This window comes from Martes martes (assembly GCF_963455335.1).
Source record: "Martes martes genome assembly, chromosome: 15".
NCBI lineage: Eukaryota > Metazoa > Chordata > Mammalia > Carnivora > Mustelidae > Martes > Martes martes.
In genome coordinates, this window is record NC_137903.1 from 61,806,250 (window position 1) to 61,831,558 (window position 25,309).

General features: G+C 41.4%; 1 protein-coding gene across 1 annotated transcript in view; it reads right to left on the reverse strand.

Annotated features, from left to right (window-relative positions):
- Positions 1-10,555: 10,555 nt before the first annotated feature.
- The window catches only part of EXO1 (exonuclease 1), a 35,515-nt gene continuing 20,761 nt past the window's right edge, over positions 10,556-25,309 (reverse strand). Inside the window, exons 11-15 of the mRNA XM_080824002.1 lie at positions 24,766-25,012; positions 19,328-19,889; positions 16,458-16,559; positions 13,719-13,912; positions 10,556-11,676 (exon numbers count right to left, since the gene is read on the reverse strand). Coding sequence (XP_080680128.1) covers positions 11,535-11,676; positions 13,719-13,912; positions 16,458-16,559; positions 19,328-19,889; positions 24,766-25,012 — 1,247 coding nt within the window. The 3' untranslated portion in view covers positions 10,556-11,534. The remainder of the gene's footprint in view (positions 11,677-13,718; positions 13,913-16,457; positions 16,560-19,327; positions 19,890-24,765; positions 25,013-25,309) is intronic.

Here is a 25,309-nt window from a genome sequence, read left to right on the forward strand (position 1 = left end):
GTGGTGAGATCGATCCCTGCGCTAAGCATGGAGCTTGCTTGGGGTTCTCTCTCTCTCTCTCTCTCTCTCCCTCTGCCCCTTCCCCTGGGTCATGCATGTGCTTAAAAAAAAAAAAAAAGGGAAGAAAGAAAGACAAAAGAAAAGAAAACTGAAATATAATAAAAGCTTGATTTTTACCACATCATAGTCCATGTCTAACTTGGAAACAACCCGTAACTATGTCTTGTCAAAGTCTTTTGCTTCCAAGAGTTCAGAGGAAAAAACAAGGGGCAGAGATACACGTGCTCTTAACCTTTTCTGACTCTAAAGTGTAACTGTTGGGGCCCACTCACCTTCCACGGATGAACAGTAACCATCTGACCCTACCTAGGCTTATAAGCATGACTCTTCTCCACCAAAGAGATTGTTGGTTATTTTCCCAGAAATTATTATGTTCTTTATTGGTTTTACATTTTCATATTTCACATATAAAAAGAGTGGGGGCTCTGGGAGTTCTACCCCTTGGGTTTGGATCCTGGATCTGTCGTCTACTAGCTGTGTGGTGTTGGGCCAACTGATACACCCCTCTCCCCACCTCAGTTACCTTGTGTGCAAAACAAAATAATAATAATAATAATAATAATAATAATAATAATGATGATGTTTACCTTGTGTGATTGTGAGCATCAGGCGAATTAGTTGATACACGCAGAGAGACTTGAAACACTGGCAATACCACTGAAGTGTAAGTTACTGTTTTCACCATTTGTTGATGAAGAGCCTGAGGTTCAGAGAGGTGACACAGGGTCTATGAAACAGACAAGACGGTCCAGACACCAGACGTGGCTTATCAATGGCCCAGACTTCTTCATCATCACTATTATCCCTCGCTGGAATAGGAAGGAAGAACACTTGTGAAGTGTGTTTGACACTCTGCTAATCACCACCCATATTTTCTCCATTATTTCTTCTAAAAAGAGAATCAGAGTCCAGAGGCTCAAATGGACTGCTCTGGGTTGCACAGCTGGTGAGATGGGAACCTGTGTTTATATCACACAAAACCATGCTCATTTCATTATGATATAATGTGTCCCATTCTTGACTTTTAAGCAGAAAACTTTGGGGTAGGAAATCCTATGGTCTGTGCAGAAATATTTTCTGACGCAGCCCTCTAGTAGTCTCCTTATCCCTGACTTTCTATACCTCACATTGTACAAACCTTCAGAGTTCAGATAAAAATGGAAAATGAATTCATTATCCCTCCAGATGTGAAGACTATTCCTTCCCTAGTCCCCCCCAAAACATCACAGATGGTCTTTTTAGAAACCATGCATCCCTGAGTGAAGGTGAACAGGCTGCCTTTAGGTCCTCTGGGTTCTGAGGTGAGTGATTCAAGGTCTTGTCTGACAGTCCCCACAACCTCTGGCCATAATCCCTGGTCTCCTTTCAGAGTTAGCTTTGCAGGAGTTTATGTCTTATCCATGGGGATTAAAAAACATGACCTCAAAATATCCTTTAGACACAAGAAAGTAGGAAGGGAAAAATAACCCTAATATGGATCTGGAAAACAATTTGGAAACCCAGTTGGAGAACGTGGTAGACCTTGAGATCAGCCACGGGTAGGGGTTCCAAGCCCTTTCTAAGATCCTAAGCAATTTTTTTTTTCTTTTTCAAAGCAAATTCTTTTTTTCTTTTTGTTTCTATTACTTCCTTCCTCCCTTCCTTCCTCCCAACCTTCTTTCCTTCCTTCCTTTCTCCCTATTTATTTCTTCCTTTACTGGTTAAATTTATTGATTGATTTATACAATAGCTTATTCCGAACCAATTTGGAACTTGTGGGTCCCCTGAGCAAATTCTTGCTTTCTGCATCTCTTGCATTTGTCACAGTTGTTACAGTGTACTCCCAAAGACATCTGGCCATTGGCCTTCTGGCCTCCTGAGAAAGCTCCATTTTTAGAGTTGTGGAGGTTGGGAGAAGGGTACGGCGCCAGTCAGTCACCATGACCTGATGGTCTCACGCCTTAAGGATTTTCCCAGCCTGACCCCAGCCAGGTGACCTGCTTCATAGAAGGTTGGTTATGAGAACTTTGGGAGCTGTATCGGTTAGCTATAGCTGCATAACAAATTACCCTAAAACTAACTGGCTTAAAACAATAAGCATTTCTTATCTCACACAATTTACGTGGGTTAAGAATTCAGGAGCAGCTTAGCTGGGTAGTTCTGTCTTGGGGTGCCTCACCCTGTTGCAGTCAAGATGCTGGCCAGGGCTTGCATCATCTAAAGGACTGACCAGAGGATGGCTTGCTCACATCTCCAGAAAGCTGATGCCAGCTGTTGGCAGAAGTCCTCAGTGCTCTGGCACAGGGACCACATCATCATGGCGTTTGTCCTCACAACATGGCAGCTGGCCTCCCCTGGCTTCTCTGATCTAGAAGGAAACAAGGTGAGAGTCACAGTGTCTAGTTTTCTCACAGCTTTATTGAATTATATATGACATGGAACATTGTAAGTTTAAAATGTAAGTTTAAGGAGTACAATGTAATGATTTGATATAACTGTTTATTGTGGAGTGATGACCACAGTCAAGCTGACAGGCTCATTGCCTCATACAGTTACCATTTTTTGGTGTGTGGTACCGACTTTCGAGATCTACTCTCTTGGTAATTTTCAATTATATGATACCGTAGTGTTAACTGTAGTCACCATGCTGTGCGGCTAGATCCCCGGAACTTCCTCACCTCATAACTGGGAGCTCGTTCCCTCTGACCACCGTCTCTCATCGCTCCCACCCTGCTGCTCCTGGCAACCGCCAATCTCTGTTCCTCTGAGTTGGGTTTTTTCAGATTCCACATGTAAGTGAGGTCATACAGTATTTTATGACCTTACCCTCAGAAGTCACACACCGGCATTCCTGCACTGTTGTTGTTTGCACAGGTGACCCCTATACAGTTGGGGCAAAAAATGCAAGACTGTGACTACCCGGAGGCAGGGATCGTCGGGGGCCATCTTGAGGCTGGCTACCATAGGACTTACTTTCCCTGAGCTTCTGTTTCCTCTTCTATAGTAATGGAAATAATTGGGGCACCAATAATTGGGGCTGGTGCAGTCAGCTGAGCGTCAGACTCTTGGTTTCTGCTCAGGTTGTGACTCCAGGGTTGTAAGATCAAACCCCATGTTGGGTTTTGTGCCGAGTGTGGAGTCTGCTTGGGATTCTCTCTCCCCCGCTTCTGCTTGTGCTCTTCTCTCTCTCTCTCAAAATAAATGAATACATCTTAAAAAAAAATAATGGAAATAATCATTTCAACTCCATAACAATCTACTTTCATTCATTCATTGACTCACTCTGAGAAAATGTCTTGCCCTGTTACAGGCACCGTGCTAGGTGCTGAGGGTCGATGAAGAACGGTCACCGGAGTTACCCGGTCTTTCTGTCTCCACGGAGCTTACAGCTTACTGAGGAAACAGGTAACAATAACAGACACACAAATCTAGGTAAGAGCCCAAGTGCGACTGCATTGAAGAATGTTACCCGGGGGCTGGCAGCGGGTATTCAGACCGGAGCTGGATTTCAGTTACTAGTTCTTGGCCCACGCATCCTTCCCTTTCCTACCCACTCGCACACAGTAACTGCTCACTGGAACTTGAGAACGAGGCATGGAGACAGAACAGAAACTGGCCATTCAGGAAACCTTCACCGACTTTACTGCCCAGAGGTCGAGTCCAAACTCCAATCAAGACCTTTGCCGTCTGAGCCCCTACCAGACCCCCAACCGGCTCCCCCCGTGCAAGGTCTCTGATCTGGTTCAGCTGGTCTCCTTACTGCAAACATACTCTGTGCTCCCCCTTCCCCTAAGCTTTGCTCACACAAAGTCCCTGCATGGAACACACTCTCTAATCCCACTGCCTTTTATCTATCTCCATCGCATACATCCCATTCAAGTGCCATCAGGTTGTAAATCCTAAAAAGGTCCCAAAGTGGGGCCGATCCTTTTCCGCAAGAATATTTGTTGCATGTGCAACTCATTTTATGTTAGTATTGTCAGGCAGGTTTATATTTAACTTTCCTTGTGCACATACAATGTAAGAATAACACTGGTTTATTCCCAGCAAACATTTCCTTCTATAAACATTGTAGAAGATACAGAAGTAACCAAGACCCAGCTCCCATCTGCACTGTGGTGACCACACTAGGCCATTCCTTTCTGGCTTCTGTTCACTGCATCAATGAGGCCATGAGTTGCTTGGGTCTAATCCAGTCTAGGAAAAACAAATACGTATCCAATGCCCTCCTTGACAGGCATGGCACCCCAGGAAGATTTACACGGGGGGATGGAGTAAACCTAATGCTTCCAAGGAAGACCGTTATGTGCTTTTCCCTTTTAGTCCCTTTTCTGTAAATGGACTACAGATTTTTGTGGCTAGTAAAACTACTAATATAGTCCCACTTTGGTTAACAAATCAGCTTTGAAGTCTTAACTACCATGAAATCTTGTGAGGTTCTTCACTTTTTTCAAAATGTAGTGCTTGAAATATTTGAGGAAGTGCTTGAATACTGAAAAGAAAAACAATCTAAAAGTCATTAAGAAACAAATAAATTATGATCTATATCTTATGGAGTTGAAGAGGAATTAGAAATAAGTTAATTGATTTTAAACAGGAAAGATATTCAAATCATGTGAGAATTTTTAAAAGTTAGTTGTGTAAATCATGTTTTCAGAAAACACATAAAACAAAACATCATGAAAGATTACCACCGACGTGATAACAGGGAGAGGGGATTAGGACTGGGGGTACTCATCAAAAGAGACTTGAAGCTAGTCTGTAATGTTAGAATTTTTGTAAGTGAGAATATATTTGTACTCTGTTTGTAATAATTAAAAGAAGTAAAGATAAAACATTGCACATGAGGATTTTTAAGATAGTCTTAATGGTGTTTGCACAGGCTCTTCAGACATTAAGCCATGTGGAGGGGCTGCCCTCTTGTGGATCAGAATTTAGAAGGTTATTTTTAAATTTAAGATTACTTCTAAATCAATTTATTGTTTTGTTCACAGAACTTTGGAGTTGCAATTTCTGACTTAGAGGTCAACCCCTCATGTATGTCCCATGAGAAGAAAGAGGACAACACAGGTTCTGTGGTTTACCCCAAGTCACTTATTTTAGGCGAGTCAGAATTACAGATGGGAGTCTTCTGATTCTTAACCGGAATTCTTCAATGATTCTTCTGCCTCCTCTAAACCATAAGTCAGCAAGTGTTAAACACCAGATTGTGTTTAGAAAGTCATCCCTGGGGCACTTGGGCGGCTCAGTCGTTAAGTGTCTGCCTTCGGCTCAGGTCATGGACTTGGGGTCCTGGGATGGAGCCCCACATAGGGCTTCCCACTCAGTGGGGAGTCTGCTTCCCCTCTCTCACTCCCCCTGCTTGTGCGTTCTCTCTCTGAAATAAATAAAATATTAAAAAAGAAAGAAACTCATCCCTGTACAATGTACAGTGGCTGATAGCGAGAAGTCATTTAATAAGAGGGATATGAGACACTGACCATATTGCCAGGATCTTGCTGGAGTTGAGAACCAAGGGAGGATAATGCTTTTATTATGCAGTGGATTGTAAAACCTAATAGAATTGTCACATGTAATAATAGCATTACCCTCAAGGCTGCACCTTGTCATCATAACAGCACCAAATAAGCTGAAGGGGGGTAAGGGTGTGGAGAGAGATCCCATCTGAGCCACAGGTGCATGAGGAAGGCTGACATCCAGGACACAGTGTGAACACTGATGAAAACAGCAACACAGCCGAGCACCAGAGCACCACCCAACCACAGGTAACATTAGAGGAAAATGAAGTTTGTGGTGCACCTACAATAATCATAGTAACAACAGACCCAATTCTGTTAAACTCCTGACTCGTCTTTACCAACACCCCACTCTAACCACTAGTAGTAGAAGAGGCATGCCCACTTCCAGGCAGACGTTATTTCAATCATTACATTCTGTATCCATGTAGGTGGCATTCAGTCAAACTATCACACACACACGCACACACAGGGCAAAAGAAAATGGCCAAACACACCAGATACAGACAGACTCAGAGATGACCCAGATGTTGGAAATACCAGACAAGAGCATTTAAAATAACTATGGCTCCTATGTGTTCTATGGGAGAAATGCGTGACATGCGTGAGCAGATGGGGGAAGTCACTAGAGAGATGGATACTACAATAGTAGAACAGAAATGCTAGAAACAAAAAACAAAAACGCAGTAATGAAGAGCCAAGGAAAGAACTGGTAAACTTGAAGATGGTCTGTAGGAATTACTGAAATTAGAAACAGAGAAAAACGTTGTAGAAAGTAAAAACAACGTTAAGAGGTGTGGGACAATTTTGAAAGTCAAACACGATATTATTGGGATTCCCAGCAGGAGAAGCAAGAATGGGAGCTAAGAAGGGAGATGGGATGGGGGATCGTACTCTAGCTTATTCTCATGTCATTCTTTCTTTCCGGAACCACGTGCCATCTTTCCCTCCACCGTGTTCCAGGTCTTTCAATATCAGAGGTGGTCTGGTGCTGACTGTCCAGAGGAAGCTTCAAGTCTTTGGGAAGTGAGGATAGTTGTTGGATTTTGTGCGTGATGGACAAGATCGGTGGTGTCTAATTGCTGCATTTCATCTTTTTTAAGGTTTGCTTTATAACATTTTTGAAAATAGTGTGTCTTAAAGTCGATAGTGTCAACGTAATAGATTTTTTCTTTCAATGATAAAAGTAAAATAATGGTGGGGCGCCTGGGTGGCTCAGTCAGTTAAGCATCTGCCTTCAGCTCAGGTCATGATCTCAGGGTCCTGGGATGGAGCCCCATGTGGGGCTCCCTGCTCAGCAGGGAGCCTCCTTCTTCTCCCCACCTGTGCTATCTCTGTATTGCTCTCTCAAATAAATAAAATCTTTTAAAAAAACTAAAAAAATGGTGCCTCTTACATGTTCAGTATGATGTTACTATTTCTAAAAAATTATCAAACAGAAAACCATGCCAAATAGTTAAATAGCTTAAGTTATTATAAGGCTAACACTTTATGATAATGGATAGCTTAATAAGCTACTATGTAATTATAGGACAAACCTTGTTATACATTATACCCAAGTCATCAAATAAAACTGCCAGCCACTCCCAGAATTCCCCCGCTGTGCTTTTTCCAAACATCAATGACCTCCTCCGCCCCTAGAGTAACCACTATCCTGAATTTTAGAGTTATCACTTATCTATCTCTATTTTATCAACAGAGTGCTTCCCTCAATCATCTAGTTTAGTTTTGTCCATTTAAAGAAAAAATATGGAATTTCCCTCCTCATCCTTTTCCTTACAATTCATCTGTTAAAAATCCCAGGGTATAAACCTGTGGTTTCCCAGTCTGGATTGTGCTAATTGCACATTTACGTTCCTCCACAAGTTCCTCTGTTCTCTTCATTCCTGCGTTTTGGCAGCTGGACCCAGAGGCATCCCTTGGCAGGACTATACAGGGTGCTGAGTTCTTTCACTGATAAGTGGCATTAACATGTTTGTCATCTGTCTTCGGAATAGTAATGGAAGCTGATGTTCAACGTCTAAATCTAGTAATTCACTAGGTGTTGTAAAATGGTGATATAATCACATTTCTTTTACACTATTGGAACACCAAAAAGGCGTTTCCTCTGCCCCTTCTTCTGCTATTTGGTTATCCAGTGGTACAGTCCAGAGGAAAGACAGGATAATGCTTGATATCTCCATTTCCCTATTTTTGAGATTGTCTTTAAAGTTTCAATTGTCTTTAATGTTTATGATACATTTCAATAAGTTGCAATTATCATCCTTTTTCAAGATCAAATTTAGCCATGTTTGGCCCTGTTCAAGTTGGCTCCTACGTCTTTATGAAATTACACAGAAGCCTGTGATAGCTTGTTTTAATAAGATATTCCAGGCTTTTCTTCTGTATTTCCTGCCAGACTATTTTTTTTGCCAAGATGTTCTGGTTTCCTTTGATTAAAAAATGGTATTTTAAGACTACAAACTGAGTAATGCTTATTGGTACTGGATTTTTTCCTTGGTCTCTTCAACATGTATACGTTTAGCATATATGTATAATTAGTATATACATACACACACATATTTTATATATGCTTAAGTTTCTACTTCTTCCAATTCAAATTCATAACTACAGGGATTTAAAAAAAATAACCCGTATCTGAACCTCCTCTTTCCCACATCGAGAATCCTGGTTCTCAATAAAACTGGGGGTGAATTAAAATATCCTATAAATGTCCATTTATTCTACCCCACATTATATGCCCAAGTCTAATCAACACTATTAGACTACCATCAGTTAAGCCAAACATTTCTGCATTTGCTTTCCTCTTTTCAGTTGTACTGTCATCTGGACGTACAGGCATTGTATACCATACTCTCTCATAACGCTAATTTTTAATTGTACAGGCTATGTTGAATGCTGACCACTGGTCTTTATGGTGTCATTTCTCTAGTTACTTTGGTTTTCTAATGGAGCTCATTTTCTGATCGATTCCTCAACAGTTTAAGGGAACACTGTTCCCCCAATTCTTACATTTTCCCTTGAGTATGTTCAAAATGTTACTCCATTTTCTTCAAGCAAAAAAGAATAATTGTGGAAGTCTGATGATCATCTTTCTCCTTGTCACTTGCTGTCTTTGCCTACCCCCAGGATTTCTTCTTTAACTTTGTTAATCTTGGTGTTGCATGTTTTGGATCAATAATCTTCGATTCAAGAGAGCACTTTAAGGGGTGCCTGGGTGTCTCAGTCAGCTAAGCATCCGACTTCTGATTTCAGTTCAGGTCATAATCTCAGGGTTGTGGGTCCTGCATCAGGCTCCAAACTCAGCACGGAGTTGGTTTGAGATTCTCTTTCCCTCTCTCCCCCTCTGCCCCTTCCCCTGCTTATGCACTATCTCTTCTCTAAATAAGTAAAACGTTAAAAAAAAAAAAAGGTGCAGTTTAAGAAAACAAAGTTTCAAAATTTAATTAGTAATGTTTTCTGAAATTATCATTTTCCCTTCAAAGACTATTATCTGTATATTGGACCTCCTGTACCTACCTTCAATATTTGTTACTTCCCAATCTTATCTCCCCCCCTTTGTTCTACTTTTTACCTCCTATCTTTTAAGACATTATCTATAGTATTTATTTGCTTGTATTCATTCTGGTTTAGCTTTCACTTCTGAAATGCTTATTCTGAGTTCACCTTAAGTTTTCCTCGTTCTCGAGTTCCTTCACATCCTGTATCATGTTAATAACTTTTACCACATTCTCAAATGGAATGTTTTCCCACCTGCTCTGTGGGCCTTTCTGATAGATTTTCACTACCTATAAAGATGTTATTCTGCTCTTTTTAAGTTAACATCTTAAGAGATTGATCTAAAAGATTTTTTTTTAAAAGTAAAATTAGTTTTCTTTGAGAAGGAAGCACAGTTCATGGGAGCTTCTTAAACATCTTTTAGAAAAAGATTTTATTTAGAGAGTTGGGGGGAGAGGCAGAGGGAGAATCTCAAGCAGACTCCCTGCTGAGTGGGGCTCAGATCCCAGGACCCTGAAATCATGGCCTGAGGGAAAATCAAGAGTCAGCTGTTAACTGCTGAGCCCCCCAGGGGCCCCAAATAGCACTTGTTTTTAGTGCCCAAAGACAGTATTTTGCTGAGATTTCTTGGTCACCTGTTCCTCCTCCTACTTGTATTTCAACCTCTGCTCCTTTGCTTCTTTTACCCCTGTCCTGCTCAATTTTGGTCTTCTTCTCACCAATTTCTCTTCTCTGGGAGACCCCATCCCAGAAGCCTTGGCCAACTCTGCAGATCAGTTCCAACAGCCCCCGCGGCCTGGGCCAGCCGGTTCCTTCAGACGTCCTTGCACTCACCGACCACGGGAACCAGAAAGCCTCTCCTAGCTCCAACCGGACCTGCTGTGTGTTTTAATGATTATTCTAACGTTCTGTTCCCGAGTCCAGTCGATGCCCTATGGCCTCCCGCTGCTTTTCCATCTTGTGGACTTACGGTTGTCGGCGGCTTGTCTTCACCCACGGATATTCTGCGATTTACGGATAGTGTAACCCAAATTTGTGGTAGTGCTGCTCACAGGTTTTTGACTTTGTTATCCAGTTGCTGTTATGTGGGGATTCAGAGACGCAAACTATGGCCTTGTTGCCGTCTTCCCCTCCTCCTGTACTATTTTTGGAGGTTTTCAGCAGTTCCATTTTCAGACTCAGCTCGAGTCTGGCTTGCAGGAAGCTGCATGTCCCCATTTACCAAGCCCATCTTAACGTCTGCTTCCTGTTGGCTTCCACCACCGCAGAACTGATCATTTCTTTGCTAAACCGCTTACCACTGACCCATCTGTGTCCTTGCCTGCTGTCTCTTCCTCTGTTAACCTTTATGGATTTATACGGTTTTATTCCTTTTCTGTCATTTAAGTGGCATTTTAAGTGGGCGAAGAGAGAAATATTTGTAGACAATGTTTGAGTCACATTCTTAATTTGTTCTAGAACAGGAAACATTCATAGAGAGCTCGAATTTGCTTATGTTCTTTGGGTCTTTTTCAGATTGGTTTTTAATTCTTTTACAACTTTTATGCCGTTTCTTATAACTTAGGTTTTTTGTTCCACTCTGATTCTTTATCCAAGAGTCCTCTATCGTCTTATTTAAAAATCAAAACGCTCCGAATCCCCTTACTTTACCCTCTGTCTCTCAGGTCACGCGTTTGTGTCCTGCCAGGTCCATCCTTCCTTATCTCCCACTTTCCCCTAGTATTCACTTGCGTGGCTGGTTCTCCTTCCAGGTACCTGCCTATGTCTTTGCAGGATGTACACATCACAGACCCTGACGCTTTAGGATCCTACATCAACATGTAAGATTCTAGTTAAGGGATTTTCAGTCCACACTTTAAAAAAGACATAGTAGAAAAACCAGGCTATTTTGAAGTTTAAGAATATTAACAATATAAGTAGTTCTTTTCACAGGATACTGAAAGCAGTTTTCCTTCACTGTCAATCCATAACCCAAGCAAACCTTCAGGGGTAACAGAGCACTGTCCAGGTGGGCAATGATCTTTAATCCTTCCAGCTACCCCTCCCATGCCAGCAACTTTATTTTCAGTTCAACGCTGAAAGAGACAGGAAAGGCAGGGGGTAAAATTTAAAGCTTGAGAAATGCAGTGATGCCCTCCGGGATAAAAATGATTACGGAATTGTGGGCTTTTCATTTACCATCCTTACATGTGACAACATGACAGACATCTTTAGAGCAGATTTTTCTAAATTCCAGAGGACTTGCCCCAAAACCTCAAAACGTCCAAAACCCATCAAAAATAAAATTTCTCTACTTAGCTTCTTACGAAAATATAAAAAGCTAAACAAAAGAAATAATTACATAGTTAATATATAAAATGTACTCTATTTAAAAAATCGCGTGTGTCTACAATTAATCTTTCAGTCTGGTAATCGCTGATTCCCAAACAGCACTTCCGATTGATATTCTCTTGCAGGCAACAGTCTCCCAGCTGCCTGCACTTATTGGAATATTGCTCTCTGAACACGCAGGCATTCGGATTTGTTAAATATATCCTCTTCTGCTTCTGGAGTTAGCTGGATGTTATCTTTGACTGGCGACAGGGGATCTGGCTTCTTACAAGAAGGAAGCTTTTCAGAATCTCTGCAAAATATAATAAAAGGAATTGGTGTTTTTAGAGTACTAACTACTAGAGAATAATCTACCTAGACCAAAGAAAGGTATATGAAGAACATAAGACCTTTCAGTTTGTCTTAATTTAATATATGACACGTTCAGGGTCTCCTCCGAGTATCACTACAAAATTTGAGTTTTGCTTCTTAGCTCCCCTTCCTGCTCCCTAAATCACCTTTCAAGGCAGGTGCAAGGCCACTACTAAATGTGTTCCGGCTAAGGCAGAACGATTCCAATGAAGAAACTCAAGTTCCTCTCTCCTTCGCACCCTTCTCAAGTCTGGCTAAGCACGAACCCAAGTGAAGCACGAGGAAGGTTTAAGCCCTATCTTTTACTCCTCTCTCTTCCAACTTATTTTTTGCCTTGAAAGGAGCTTAAGTCTATAAAAATTCATCCTGTTATGAAGAGAACATAGGTAATTCTATCTCTAGCCAACAAAAAGCCAAGTCAGTCTTATTTTCTAAAAGGCATTTGGGAATACGATTTCTCTTCAGTAGCATCTCTCAAAGTGTGGCCCACAGGCCACGAAAAACTCCCAAGACCCCCTTTCAGGGAGTTTACAAGATTAAAACTATTTCATAATAATATTTAGACTTTATCTGCCTTTTCCACTGTGCTGACATGTGTACTGATGATCCGAAAGCAAAACTGAATGAAAGCGACTGGCACTCGGCATGAATCAGGACGCCAGCTCCAAACCGCACGATAAATACTGGCAGCAGCTGTGTTCCCCAGTGCCAGGTACTTGCCAATGCACAGGGTGACGGGTAGTAGGGAGGGCACGTGTTGTGATGAGCGCTGGGTGTTACCCGTAACTCACGAAGCACTGAACACTACATCAAACAGTGGCTAACGGAACATACAAAGAAAAACAGTTCTTGATGGAGTAGTAAAAATCACTAATTTTAATTAAACCTCAACCTTCTCGACTTCTTAGTACTGTATAACAAAATGGGAAACACAACATGAGGCACTCAAAAAAAAAAAAAAAACAAAAAAAACAAAAAAAAAAACAAAAAAAAACAACCCAACAAAAACCCGTGGTTATTAAAAGTTAGGTATCCGGCAAAGGGCTTCTCTAAAATGAACAAAGAGGGCGCCTGGTGGCTCAGTAGGTGAAGAGTCTCCCTTTGGCTCAGGTCATGATCTCAGGGTTCTGAGATCGAGCCTTGCATTAGGCTCCCTGCCCAGCAGGCAGTCTGCTTCTCCCTCTGCCTCTTCTCCCATGCACACGCTCTCTCGCTCGCTCTCAAATAAATAAATAAATAAATAATTGTGCCCAGCACTTATCTACAAAGTGTTTCTGCTCCTACCATCTCATCTGATTGTGACAACATTTCTATTAGATAAGGTTTAATCCCACCACCCATGTAACCTTCCCTTCATCTATTCTTAGCATATTTATTTGCTCTATGGAGAAGAACGGGAGAATAAATTATAAGTTGTAGCTACTCTGAGACTAATTTTATAATTTAACAGAAGGAAGTACTGTGTGGCTCAAGGAAGGCAGATATACAGTGGGTCAGCTCTTTTAAAACAGTGTCTGCCCCACACATTAGAAATCTGGCACCATCATCACATATGCTCAGTGATTTTCCCCATTTCAGATGTGATGATTTAGGGGAAAAAATTGCTTTAAATCAAGAAATATGATACAGCATTATCTTCCCACCCTCACATCTAAAACAACTTTATTCTCATTACAATCCTGAGAGATTCAAAAGGAAGGCAGGCAAGACACTCAGGCCAGAAAAAGTCACTTAACTATCGACCCCAAAGATAGATCAAGAACTGAGGATTTTTAGTTTGCCATCTTTTCACTAAATGAAGGCATAGACAATGAAGTTAAATATACTTAAAAGAGTCAGCTAAAGAGAATAGAGGAAAATAATTCTCTTAGGGTAAGAGAAATCATAATCGACTCCTATGAAAACAGAAAGAATTGGGGAAAAGTGAAAGAAATTACAAAAAAACAATAATTTATCCTTAGAATAAGTAAAAAGGAAACTCACTTTTTAAATCCAAAATTTTTCCAGAGCTCATTGATTTTTATCTGCAGTCCTGGCCTGTTCTCTGCATTATGATGATTTCTCTTCTGGATGCTCGATGGCTTCTTGCTGAGCCCACTGACTCGGGCAGGAACCAGAGGCTTGATCTTGGTTGTAGAAAGACTGTCCATAGAACTAGATTTATACAGCCCAGGAACCTGAAGAGTAAATGCCCCTTTTAATACCGTTCTGTCCAAGCAACGATCTTTAGTTAATTTCAAATTACTCTCTGCACATTAAAATAGAAAAGTAACCAACAAGCAATATATAAATTTTTTTCCCACTTAATATGTGTTGATTCTATTTAATACTGTATCTTGGATAGTTCTTTTCACATGTAGAAGTGAATTTTTTTTTGAGTAGGTTGTTCAAACAGATGTCTATCGACACCGCGCTTCCTCTACCCCAGGGTTGATTTTTATCCTGTGGGAAATACGGAGCCATCAGCGTTTTGTTATTGTTCTTTAGGATAGTTAAGGGTGAGGCATATACAACAAGGCTTCCCAACTGATGAAGTTGCCAGGTGAGGGATAAAGAACGGGATCGGTCACACATGACAGATGCCATCTTGACTTAGGGTACTGGTGAGGGGGAAAAGGAGCGAGCGAGAAATAATACAAAGACAGAAGCATTAGAATTCAGATAGGCACAGATGTGTTTTTCTTTACCCCCTGCAGGAGAAGGATCGAGCCGGCAGTCATAGAGAAAAAGGACCCGAAGATACTGAAACTAAATGACAAAGAATATAATCTTAGGTAGCAGATGAAAATAAAAAATGTTCTGAGAAGAACTGGTTTGAGGTATAACAACAACAACAAAGGTGAGTTTCATTTTAGATATTAAAGATGATATTAGGGAGCATGAGGGAAGGTGCATCTGGGGAGTTTTCACCAAAACAGAAGTGACAGTTAAAACCCTGACAAAAACTTCTGAGAGCAAGAATAATAATAATGATAATAATAGTGAGATGACAGTTTAAGGTCTAGACATAACTTCTTTCGGGAAAGTACTTTCTACATATCCAGACCTGTCACTGCAAGTAATTCTGGTATCTTTCTCGACTTTTTATTTACTATGATTATATAAACATACACAGTGCGCACGAGTACTGTGAATACTTAAGCAAAAACACCATGCCATACATACTGCTTCCTGTTCTGCCTCTTTACTTAAAAATATGGATACCTTTCCAAGGCAGTGTAGGTCTGAAAAGGCCTTTTATACTCAAAGATTTTATACTCAAAGAGTCTTATATTTACATATTCTGCATCTAAATCTTTAATTTATTTAGGATTTATATTTATGTAGTATGAGATGAGGACCTCTTTTCAAATTTTAAAAAAGTTCTTATGCTATTAGAAAAATAATCTGTTCACTATGGAAAAATATGAGAAAACAAAGAAAAAAATTCACCTGTACTCCCAGCACCCAAGAGCTAAAACCTATTATGTATTTAATAACTCACTCCCTTATTTTTAGATATTTAGGCTTTTTGCAATTTTCCACTATTGTAACCAATGCAGGATTAAGTATTCATGTACTTAAACTCTCATTATTTCCTTAGACTCGAGTTCTAGAATGCACTGACTGGGTTGAATTATTCAAACCTGTTCAAATTGCTTTTCTGAAATGGCAGAGCAATTTACACACAATTAATTTGAGATTATTTTCTCACTCTACACTCATAAAAATGAGTACAATTAAGAATATTTTTTGAAAATCCGAGAGGTAAGAAATTATATTTCATTATTTTAATTTGCATTATTTGACTAGTTATGAGGGCCACACACGCTTTTATATATTAATCAACCATTTGTACTTGGTCTTTTGTGCATTTTTGAGTTAGAAATGAGCATTTTCATATTAATGGGCAAGAACATTTAATATAACACATAAAATATGCTTTAACTTGTAAGCTTTCACTTATATAGTCAATGGAAATATTTATATATTTTTTTATTAAAAAAACAACAAAAACCTGGCTTTTTGGATATACAGTTTCTAAAAGGTCTTTCGGCAACATATATCAAAGCTTTAAATCGTATGGACCAGTAATACCAGTCCACGGAATTCATCCCTATGAAACCATCAAAAATGGTACGCAAATCCTTAGCCACAAGATCTTGGATGCAGTAGTGTCTGCTACAGTAAAACATGTTAGGGTAAATGACAAACATATGGGAATTTGCTAAATTCATACAATGGCATATTGTTCAGTCATTAGAAGTAATCTGCAGAAGCACATGGAAAAAAGATCTTTATACCGCAGGAGAAGATAAGGGTTTCACAACTTTACCACCTGCAATCAGGCATAAACATGGCCCTAACTGGATTGAAAGTAGATGTTTTTCCTGTAAATAAAAATATAGGCATTTTAGTTTTTAATTTTGTTGATATTTCTCAGTTTCTGGTAATAAATATACACTGTTTCTGAAATTAAAAAAAATTAAGTAGGGGCACCTGGGTGGCTCAGTGGGTTAAAGCCTCTGCCTTCGGCTCAGGTCATGATCCCGGGGTTCTGGGATCGAGCCGAATCGGGCTCTCTGCTCAGCAGGGAGGCTGCTTGCCTTCCTCTCTCTCTGCCTGCCTCTCTGCCTATTTGTGATCTCTCTCAAATAAAATAATATAAATAAATAAATAAATAAAATAATAACAAATAAATAAATAAAAATCTTTACCAAAAAAATTAAGTATTTGTTTTACCTTGTTTCTTAGAAGTGTGTCTTTTTTCAAAAGCTGAGATAAACGTAGCTTGGATTTCGGATTACCTTGATTATCAAGTGACTTCATACTGCAGTCAGATTCCTAGATTCCCCCAGATTAAAAAAAAAAATTAGATTTTGATGGTGGATTCTTTATGACAATGAACCCATATTCAACAAAACGTGAAACAAATAAAACAAGAAAATCAGTATAAATAAAAGTGTAATTTCTCAGAAAAATATAAAACACGAAGTACATGAGGGGCACCTGGGTGGCTCAGTGGGTTAAGCCTCTGCCTTTGGCTCAGATCATGGTCTCAGGGTCCTGGGATCGAGCCCCGCATCGGGCTCTCTGCTCAGCAGGGAGCCTGCTTCCCCCTCTCTGCCTGCCTCTCTACCTACTTGTGATCTCCCTCTCTCTCTCTCTGTCAAATAAATAAATAAATAATCTTAAAAAACCCCAAAACATGAAGTAGATGAAAATAAAACGAATCTAAGTGGAAATGGTGTTTATCAGCTTACCTCAAGTTTCCTGTAGCTAAAGCAAGATCCTTTTAGTTTTTTAAAAAATTGTATAAAATAAAGGCTCTGTTTAAATTTGGAGGCTTTCCAAACCCTTTCAGGAGCCTCTCAAAATGCTGACTCAAGTAAGACAAATCTCCCACTGTAATGTTATTGGTTTAACCAAACCTGGTTGACAGTTTTTATAAATTACTAGCGACAAAAAGTTGAGCCAGTATGGTCACATCTTTTAATTGTGTAACGTGTTCAACATTAAAGAAAAAAAAGGGGGGGGGATCTGCTTTGAAGGAGCAGAGTAATACTGTGCCAAATGTAGTTACTTTTCCCAGTGACCTTGAGATCTCACCTCTGTCTATCCCATCACATAGAGCTTTTCTACAGATAGAATAATCTGGCTTCCCACAAAAGTCACATAAAAAAGGACAATGAAAGAAGATTCAGAAGCCTTTACATTCTGCATTCAAGAGGATTTTTTTAAAAAAATTATCTTGAGATTCTTTGCCGTATTATACACTTAAAAATAACCCCAAAGTGAAAAATACTTCATTAACTGGTTTGTAACCTTAGGAAACTCCAATATTCCTTGCTCATAGCTAACAGTTGTGGTGACTCTGGGATAAATCATTTCTTTTTCTTTCTTTTTTTAAAGTGTAGTCTACACGTTAGTTTAGGATGTTAAATTTCTTAAAATAAAGGTCATGAGTAAGGTCCCAAGATTAATCCACCCCAAATAGGGTCAATGGACTCAATACACACAGAATCTATGGTTGTTGCTTTTCATAGTCAACTACCAATGGAAGGCTCCACTAGAGAAATATTTTCTTAAGAGCCATCCAGTAAAAACTATTGTTAAAAATGAAGCCCAATAGTCTTGTGGCTTTCTGAAAGATTTTCTGACTCAGAGAAAGACTTTATAATTTTATGTTACCTGTTAGTGTTCTAATTCTTTGAGAATTAACAATTTATTTATCCTAACAGTTTACTACATCTGGTGGCGAGAGATAGAAAAAATGGTTATCCGGAAGCCAGAAACGGGGAAGCCCAGCCCACAGCCTGTGAGCCGGGAAGGCTTCTCGGCAACACACGGCGAAACGCTGATGAAGTGAAGGAAGAGGCAGGAAAGGAAAAAGAACCAACGGAAAGAGCTCGGCAGAGCTGAGAGCATTCTTGCAAACAGCTGGGGGTGTTTTTAGGAAAGATGTTCAAGACACAGCAGCTGTGGGGGCACGCATGGGTGTGAAGCACAGAATGAAAATGATGGTATTAAAACGGGGGCTTATATGAAAAAGAAACAGGGGCTTCCGGACCAGTGTGGCTGAACTGAAGCCAAAGTGAGGGGAAGGAGCAAGAAAAGCCCAAGTCTCGAAAGCCGCCCGACTCTTCAAAACTCAAACATTACATGGAAGAGATTTTGGATTCCATAATATTAACTGATTTCTGCTTTCCCCAGGTGGAAACTATTTGTTTTAAGTTAGCTTTTTTCCTTCAGTTTGAGTCCAGTACAACTCACGTCTCCTTTGGGAACTTGAATAAAATATTTTCCTTTTGATAAACACAAGCTATCCTGATTTATTAGAAACTCTTCACTGTTCGGGATTCTCAGAACTCTGTCAAGTAGCACTGTGCCTGTGACTGTCTTACAACTTGGTGATCGGAGCCGGTGAGGACAGAAGGAAGTACGATGTACCGCTGGGACGGAGGGGACTCACGTGAAAAGGAAACTATCATTTTAAAACAGAACATAACTGGGGCTTATGAGCGGAACTTACTTTGAGTTTTGATTTAACTTACTTCAAGTTTTGATATTTTTTAAATAAGAAAAAACGTGGCTAGGACGCTTTTATTAACTTAAGAAACAAAGTCACATGTATTATTATTTTGTCTTGTTAGAAGGGGAAGTGTAGCAAGAATACGAGTAAATGAAAACACATCTCTGATACCAAAGCTTCAGATGAACGCCAGCACATTAAGAAGGCCATTTCCTTATAAGGTTTCAAATGTTATCTGAATTTGACAGTATATTAAGGAATTAAATAAATACCAAATTTATTACAGTGTGTCATTCTGCTTACGTCTTAACTGCACACAGCTTGAGATAACCTATCCATGGAGCACGGAGTGACTCCGGAAATACAGGGTGAGGGTAAACGTGCAAGAGTTTAAAATAGGAACATCCAGAGAAGGCCTTAAGATGGACAAAATGTGAACTTTCTACCAGCAAGATCTAATCTAAAATTCAGACAGCCAATTATTTCTAAAACATAGGCAACACTTCTCCAATGATGTGATTAACACCCTACTTTCTCTTACACACGGATTTGAAAACGAAGGCTTTATAACGTGGCTTACCTCTGAATCTGAATCCTTCCTAGAAGGCTGAGAAAGTTTTGCCGCATTTACACCATGTGGCGATGATTCTGCGCTTTCCCGAGACTGCGGAGAGCACCCCGCGGGCCGTAAGGGAAGGGCTTCATCACCCGACCCATCGCACTGTAACTGCGACCCAGGGGACACTTCCCTCTGGCCAGGCGCAGCGGTGGGGGGATCGGTCCTCCTCCGGAACTGCTGCAACGCTGCGCTGGGAGAGGGACTCGCAGTTCGTGAAAAGTCCCTAAGACTTCCAGACCAACTGAAACAATTTCTCAGTGTCCCCAGAGTGGGTGGTGAAATGGTCCTGGTGAACCTGCTGGTGTCAGGAGACTGCGACTCCCTGTCAGTGGTCCCAGCTCCACTGTCTGCCGTCGGATCACCCGAGCTAAGGGCTCCGTCCGAGCCAGCCAGGGCCCGGCCGTCTACACTCTCTGACTCACTTCCCGCCGCCTCCTCCTCCGGGACGGCGCTTTCCTCCAGGCACTCGCTGCTTGCTTCCACCGATACGCAGTCGACAGAATCCGGAGAACTGCAAAAAAACCTACCAGAAAAAACAACAGAAAGAACCTATAAATATTTTAGAGCTTCCTCACAAAGGTGATTAAGATTCAGAAAATGAAAACTGGCCTAGATTCTTTAGGAAAAATCTCATAAACACATAATTTCATAAATAAAGACAAAACAGATCTTGAAAGCTTAAATTTCGGTTATACCAACATTCACACATTTAGGAATTTATTTACACAATGAATTTGTAGATAGGATTTCCTAAAAGCAGTCCTCTCTACATATGTGTACTTGGAACTTGCGTATTTCTTCTATACCTAATTGTCACATAGGTCTTTCCCCTCTAACCTTTATTTAATAAACTTCCAGACAGACTAGAAGCTCCCCAAGGACAGGTACCATCCACAGCATCTACACTAGTGGCTGACACATGGCTGACAATCAAGTATTTGAAGAGTTACAGAAATATGCAACGGAGGGAACAATTTAGGAGGGAACAATTTACAACTACCGTCTCTTACTTTGTAAAAGCAAAATGAAAGAAATTAGCTACTTATTCTTTATCTTAGCTTATTTCCTAGTAGCAAATCATCTGGGAACTTGTAGTGGTACGTACTCTACCAGCTTTTAAAATAAATACTTCGTAAATTTACACTAGTGTAAATACTGAGTTATGACTTTCACATCTATAATTCTGTATTAATAAGAGGTATTACTTAGTGTGGCAGTTTTAAAAAATCACTTATAAACACTCCAATATAAAAGAAAAAACAAATCATTATGGAGAAGATGTACTTGGAGAATTTTGAGGTTAAAAAGGAAATTCTCGGGGCACCTGGGTGGCTCAGTGGGTTAAGGCCTCTGCCTTCGGCTCGGGTCATGATCCCGGGGTCCTGGGATCGAGCCCCACGTCGGGCTCTCTGCTCAGCGGGGGGCCTGCTTCCTCCTCTCTCTGTCTGCCTCTCTGCCTACTTGTGATCTTTGTCTGTCAAATAAATAAATAAAATTAAAAAAAAAAAAAAAAGGAAATTCTCAGGGGCGCCTGGGTGGCTCAGTCAGTTAAGAGTCTGCCTTCGGCTCAGGTCATGATCCCACGGTCCTGGGATTGAGTCTTGCACTGGGCTCCTTGCTCAGAAGGGAGCCTGCCTCTCCCCCTGCTTGTGCTCAGGCCCCCTCTCTCTTTCAGACAAATAAATAAAATCTTAAAAAAAAAAAAAAAAAGACATTTTCAGGGACGCCTGAGTGGCTCAGTCAGTTAATCGACTGCCTTGAGATCAGGTCATGATCCCACAGTCCTGGGATTGAGTCTTGCATTGGCTCCTTGCTCAGAAGGGAGCCTGCCACTCCCCACTTGTGCTCAGCCCCCCTCTCTCTTTCTGACAAATAAATAAAATCTTAAAAAAAAAAAAAAGCAAATTCCCAGAATATATGATCAGATAAATATGAAACCTAAAGAGAATTTACCGCCTTATAAGCATTAGTTCAAATCCAAAATGATAAAGAGAATATTTACTACATGCTGGAGAGAAAAAAATCCTCTCTATCCTTTATCAAATCCCCAGCTGAGGTGTGGGTACAGGCCGGAAGGAAGCGGTCCACGGCTAGTCACATTAAGCACAAAACAGAAGCTTCCAGATCCGAGCACATAATTCATTTTTAAGTAAATCAGAAGCCCCGTGATATCCAAATAGTTTTCCAAGTAGGATTTCATGGGTAAGAGAAGTTATAGTGACAGTTTCCAATGTTATAAAATTACTCAGCTAGAAATTAAAGAATTAAAAAAGCCAGAACCCCTTCCCACATCATGGCTACTTATTCCCAATTAGCCGACAGTGTTGCTTAATGGATATTTCTATTTCTAGGTCTCAAAAGATAAAACGGCATGGTTCTAGGATAAGTATCTACTTGCTAAAGAAGAGTTAAAGCAGACTTCCAAAAAAGCAGATGGGACGGAGACAACCTTGGGCGTATTTAATAGCTCCTGTTGCCTTACATTAATGAGGCAGGTAATAGTAAATGTAAATCACGTCACAGAGCGGGTGATGATAAATTCGCGCATATATATATATTAGGGACGGGGCACTGTGTCAGGTGCTTGATACATCTCCGCTAGTCTCCAGAAGAGCCTCCGGTACCTGATCGTTCATATTTTATAAAGAAGCTCAGGGTAATTCAGTGGGGTGTAAAGATCCCTCAACTAATTCAGCAACACAGTGAGAATTCACATCCAGGCCGACGAGACCGTTCGCTCCTTTCGACCCAACTCGCTGAGGAAGACTAGGAAACTCTCTGCTGCCGGTACTAACCACACCCCCCGGGAAAGTGGTTTAATCTCTCAGAGACTCAAGGTCATAACCCAAAATAGAGAAAATAATAGTGACCCTGAATATCTCATAATTTTGCCGTGAGGAATAAGAGAGTGTATTAAACAACTTCATAAATTAGCTAAAAAACTTATTTAATCATATCTAGTTACTAGATGTTGCTATACCACCAGGTCAGAAACTTCTACATCAGGGGGCGCCTGGGTGGCTCAGTCATTAAGCAGCTGCCTTCGGCTCGGGTCATCATCCCAGGATCCTGAGATCCAGGCCGGCATCGGGCTCCCTGCTCAGCAGGAAGCCTGCTTCTCCCTTCCACTCCCCCTGCCACTGTTCCCTCTCTTGCTGTGTCTGTCAAGTAAATAAATAAAAAGTCTTTGGGGCACCTGGGTGGCTCAGTTGTTGGGCATCTGCCTTCGGCTCAGGTCATGATCCCAGAATCCTGGGACTGAGCCCCACATCGGGCTCCCTGCTCGGCAGGAGGCCTGCTTTCCCTCTCCTAGTACCCCCTGCTCGTATACCCTCTGTCACTGTGTCTCTCTGTCAAATAAATAAATAAAATCTTTAAAATAAATAAAAAAATTAATCTTAAAAAATAAATAAAAATTCTACATCAAAAACTTAGAATTATTATTTCACAGGAAACTGATGGAGGAAAAAAATGCATTTCTCCAAGGATCTCTTCACAATTTATCAGTGACCCATCTACCTAAAATATAGAGAGTGGACACAAGCCGCTTTGCACGGATATCCCAGAGCAAGCTTGTGTGGTGACCAGGCCAGTCATGTGGACATAAGCAAACATGGCCCTCATCAGTTGTCCTCAGAGAAGAGCTGGACATCGGAGGACAGAAAAGGGAAATTTTATTTTCATCCACATGGAAAAATGAAACGCAAGTTCCAGGGATTTCTGCAAGTGAGGAAAGCCAACTTTCCAGAATGCAGTAACTGGCACGTATCAGGTATCATGCCTTCTTCTCCATCACTGCAGCCTCCTTTTTCAACATTCCACCGGTAATAAGCACCTTCGACGAGAGGGACTAGAAAAGGCCAAATCAGAATGATCATTTAACCGGGACGGGAGAGCTTCCTTGCTAAGGCCCGATGGGAGACGGGTCTGAAACGCCACCTACAGTGAGGTGCCGGGATGACCCACGGTTGGTTCCTTCACGACCGTCTCCCACCGTCACAGTTAGACAGGCCACAGCCTGGTTGAAAAACACACCCATTCTCAGTCTTTCAGAGGAATGCGGGGGCTGATCAGCTTTCTCTTAGGGCCACTAAGTCAGGCCCAAGTAACTTCTGACACTGCAACTTCCTGCCGCTCGGTGTGGTCCCACCATCCCGGCCACAGAGGAAGAGTTATTCCCTGCGTGTTGACCAGCCGTCAGGTACTGTTTTAGGCACATCTATGTAGTCAAAATGTAATCCTTTCGATGGCCCGGACGTTGTCCTAACTGTTGGCCCCATTTTTCAAAAAGAGGAAACTGAAGCACCCGCAAATTACCCTGCCTGAGTCAAACATCTCATGAGTGAACAGGACAGGACTCAAATCCAGGTGGTCCGACCCCAGGGTCCCAACTCCTGAGCCCTGCATTACACTGACTCTGAAATCTCATCGCCACTCACAGGAACTACAGAACAGCCGGACTGATCTTCCTGCTCCCCTTTAGGCCTTCTAGAAGCCATCCTTCACGGCACACTTGGAACGGTCTGTCACAGACAGGAATCAAATCACACCCCTCCCCGGATTAAAACCCCCCCAAAAAGCTCCTCTCACCTCGAAAGTCTACAAGTTCTTTGGCCTGGCTTACAAACCTTCCACGAACTGGCCGCCCATTTCTGGTCCGTCAGCGCCCTTTGGCAGACGTCCATTCCGGCCCGAGTAGAAACAGGAGCGGCCCCCACGCTCCATGCCTCTGCCCACACGGAAGGTCGAGGCTCCGATCTTTGTAATGGCACCTGACACCTGTCCCGTCCCCCTGACCTTTCCAATGCCCAGTATGGTATTAGGTTCTCAATTAACATGAGAACTTCAGCGTCTGTATTTGAGTGTATTTGTAGGACTATGCTGGGGGCGCCCGGGCGGCTCGATCGGTGGAGCCTCTTGACTCTTGGTTGTCAGCTCAGGTCATGATCTCAGGCTCCCTGCTCAGTGGGGGTCTGCCTGGGAGTCTCGTTTCCCCTCCCTCTGCCCTTCCCCCCAACTCACATTTTCTCCCTCTCTCTCTAAAATAAATAAAGCTTAAAAAAAAAAACCCAAAAAACTATTCTGGCAAATTGTTTTTAGCTTTAAAGAAAAAAAAAAAAAACAGTAGAAACAAAAAAGCAGAGGACCCTGGAAACCACAGAGTTTTTCTCATGCGAACTAGAAGTTACAATTCTTATTTCGCTTTAGTATGAAGAGATGTTCAAGAGACCAGAGGTGCATTTCGGTCTGGACTCGGACGACATGTGACACAAACAGGACACGGCTGAAGCCGGCCTCCACACACACAACCCAGATTCGGCGTTTCGGTAAGACAACCGGAATGAGGACCGACAGAGTAGGTGACCCAACAGACACAACACCATGTAGATGAACCGCACCTGCTTCTGGTCCCTGGGACCACAACGGCTCCACTGTCTTCATTTTTCCTCCGTAAAAATGCCGCGAATTTATTCCTCGTTGCAGGTGCCGCGCTCCCGTTTTTTCTAACGGTACTTCCATTTGTCAGGTCGGGCAGGAGCATTTCCGAAGGGTTCAAGGATTTAGGATCTTCACAATTATTTCTCTTGGTCTTCTTCGCCAAGGAAAGGGAATACTGACTCAACAGGTCGTCTTCTGACAGCCCTTCTAAATAAAAACAAAATGGTCTGTAAATCCTTGTTCCGTGGGGAGATGCAGCCTTGACGTTATAGTCCACACCTCACTGTCCCAAGGACGAAGTCTTACTAATGATGCAGCCCAAAGGAGATACGAGAATGAGTCAAAAAGAACAAAACAAATCCCTTAGCTGTGTTTTACAATTTCACAGATTAGTTAATATTTAATGTCAATCCTTTGTATGATTTAATGTGAAATTATTGAAACCAAAATTTCAGGATACAATCAATTCTGTAAGCCTATACACTTCTGATACTAATGGCTTCA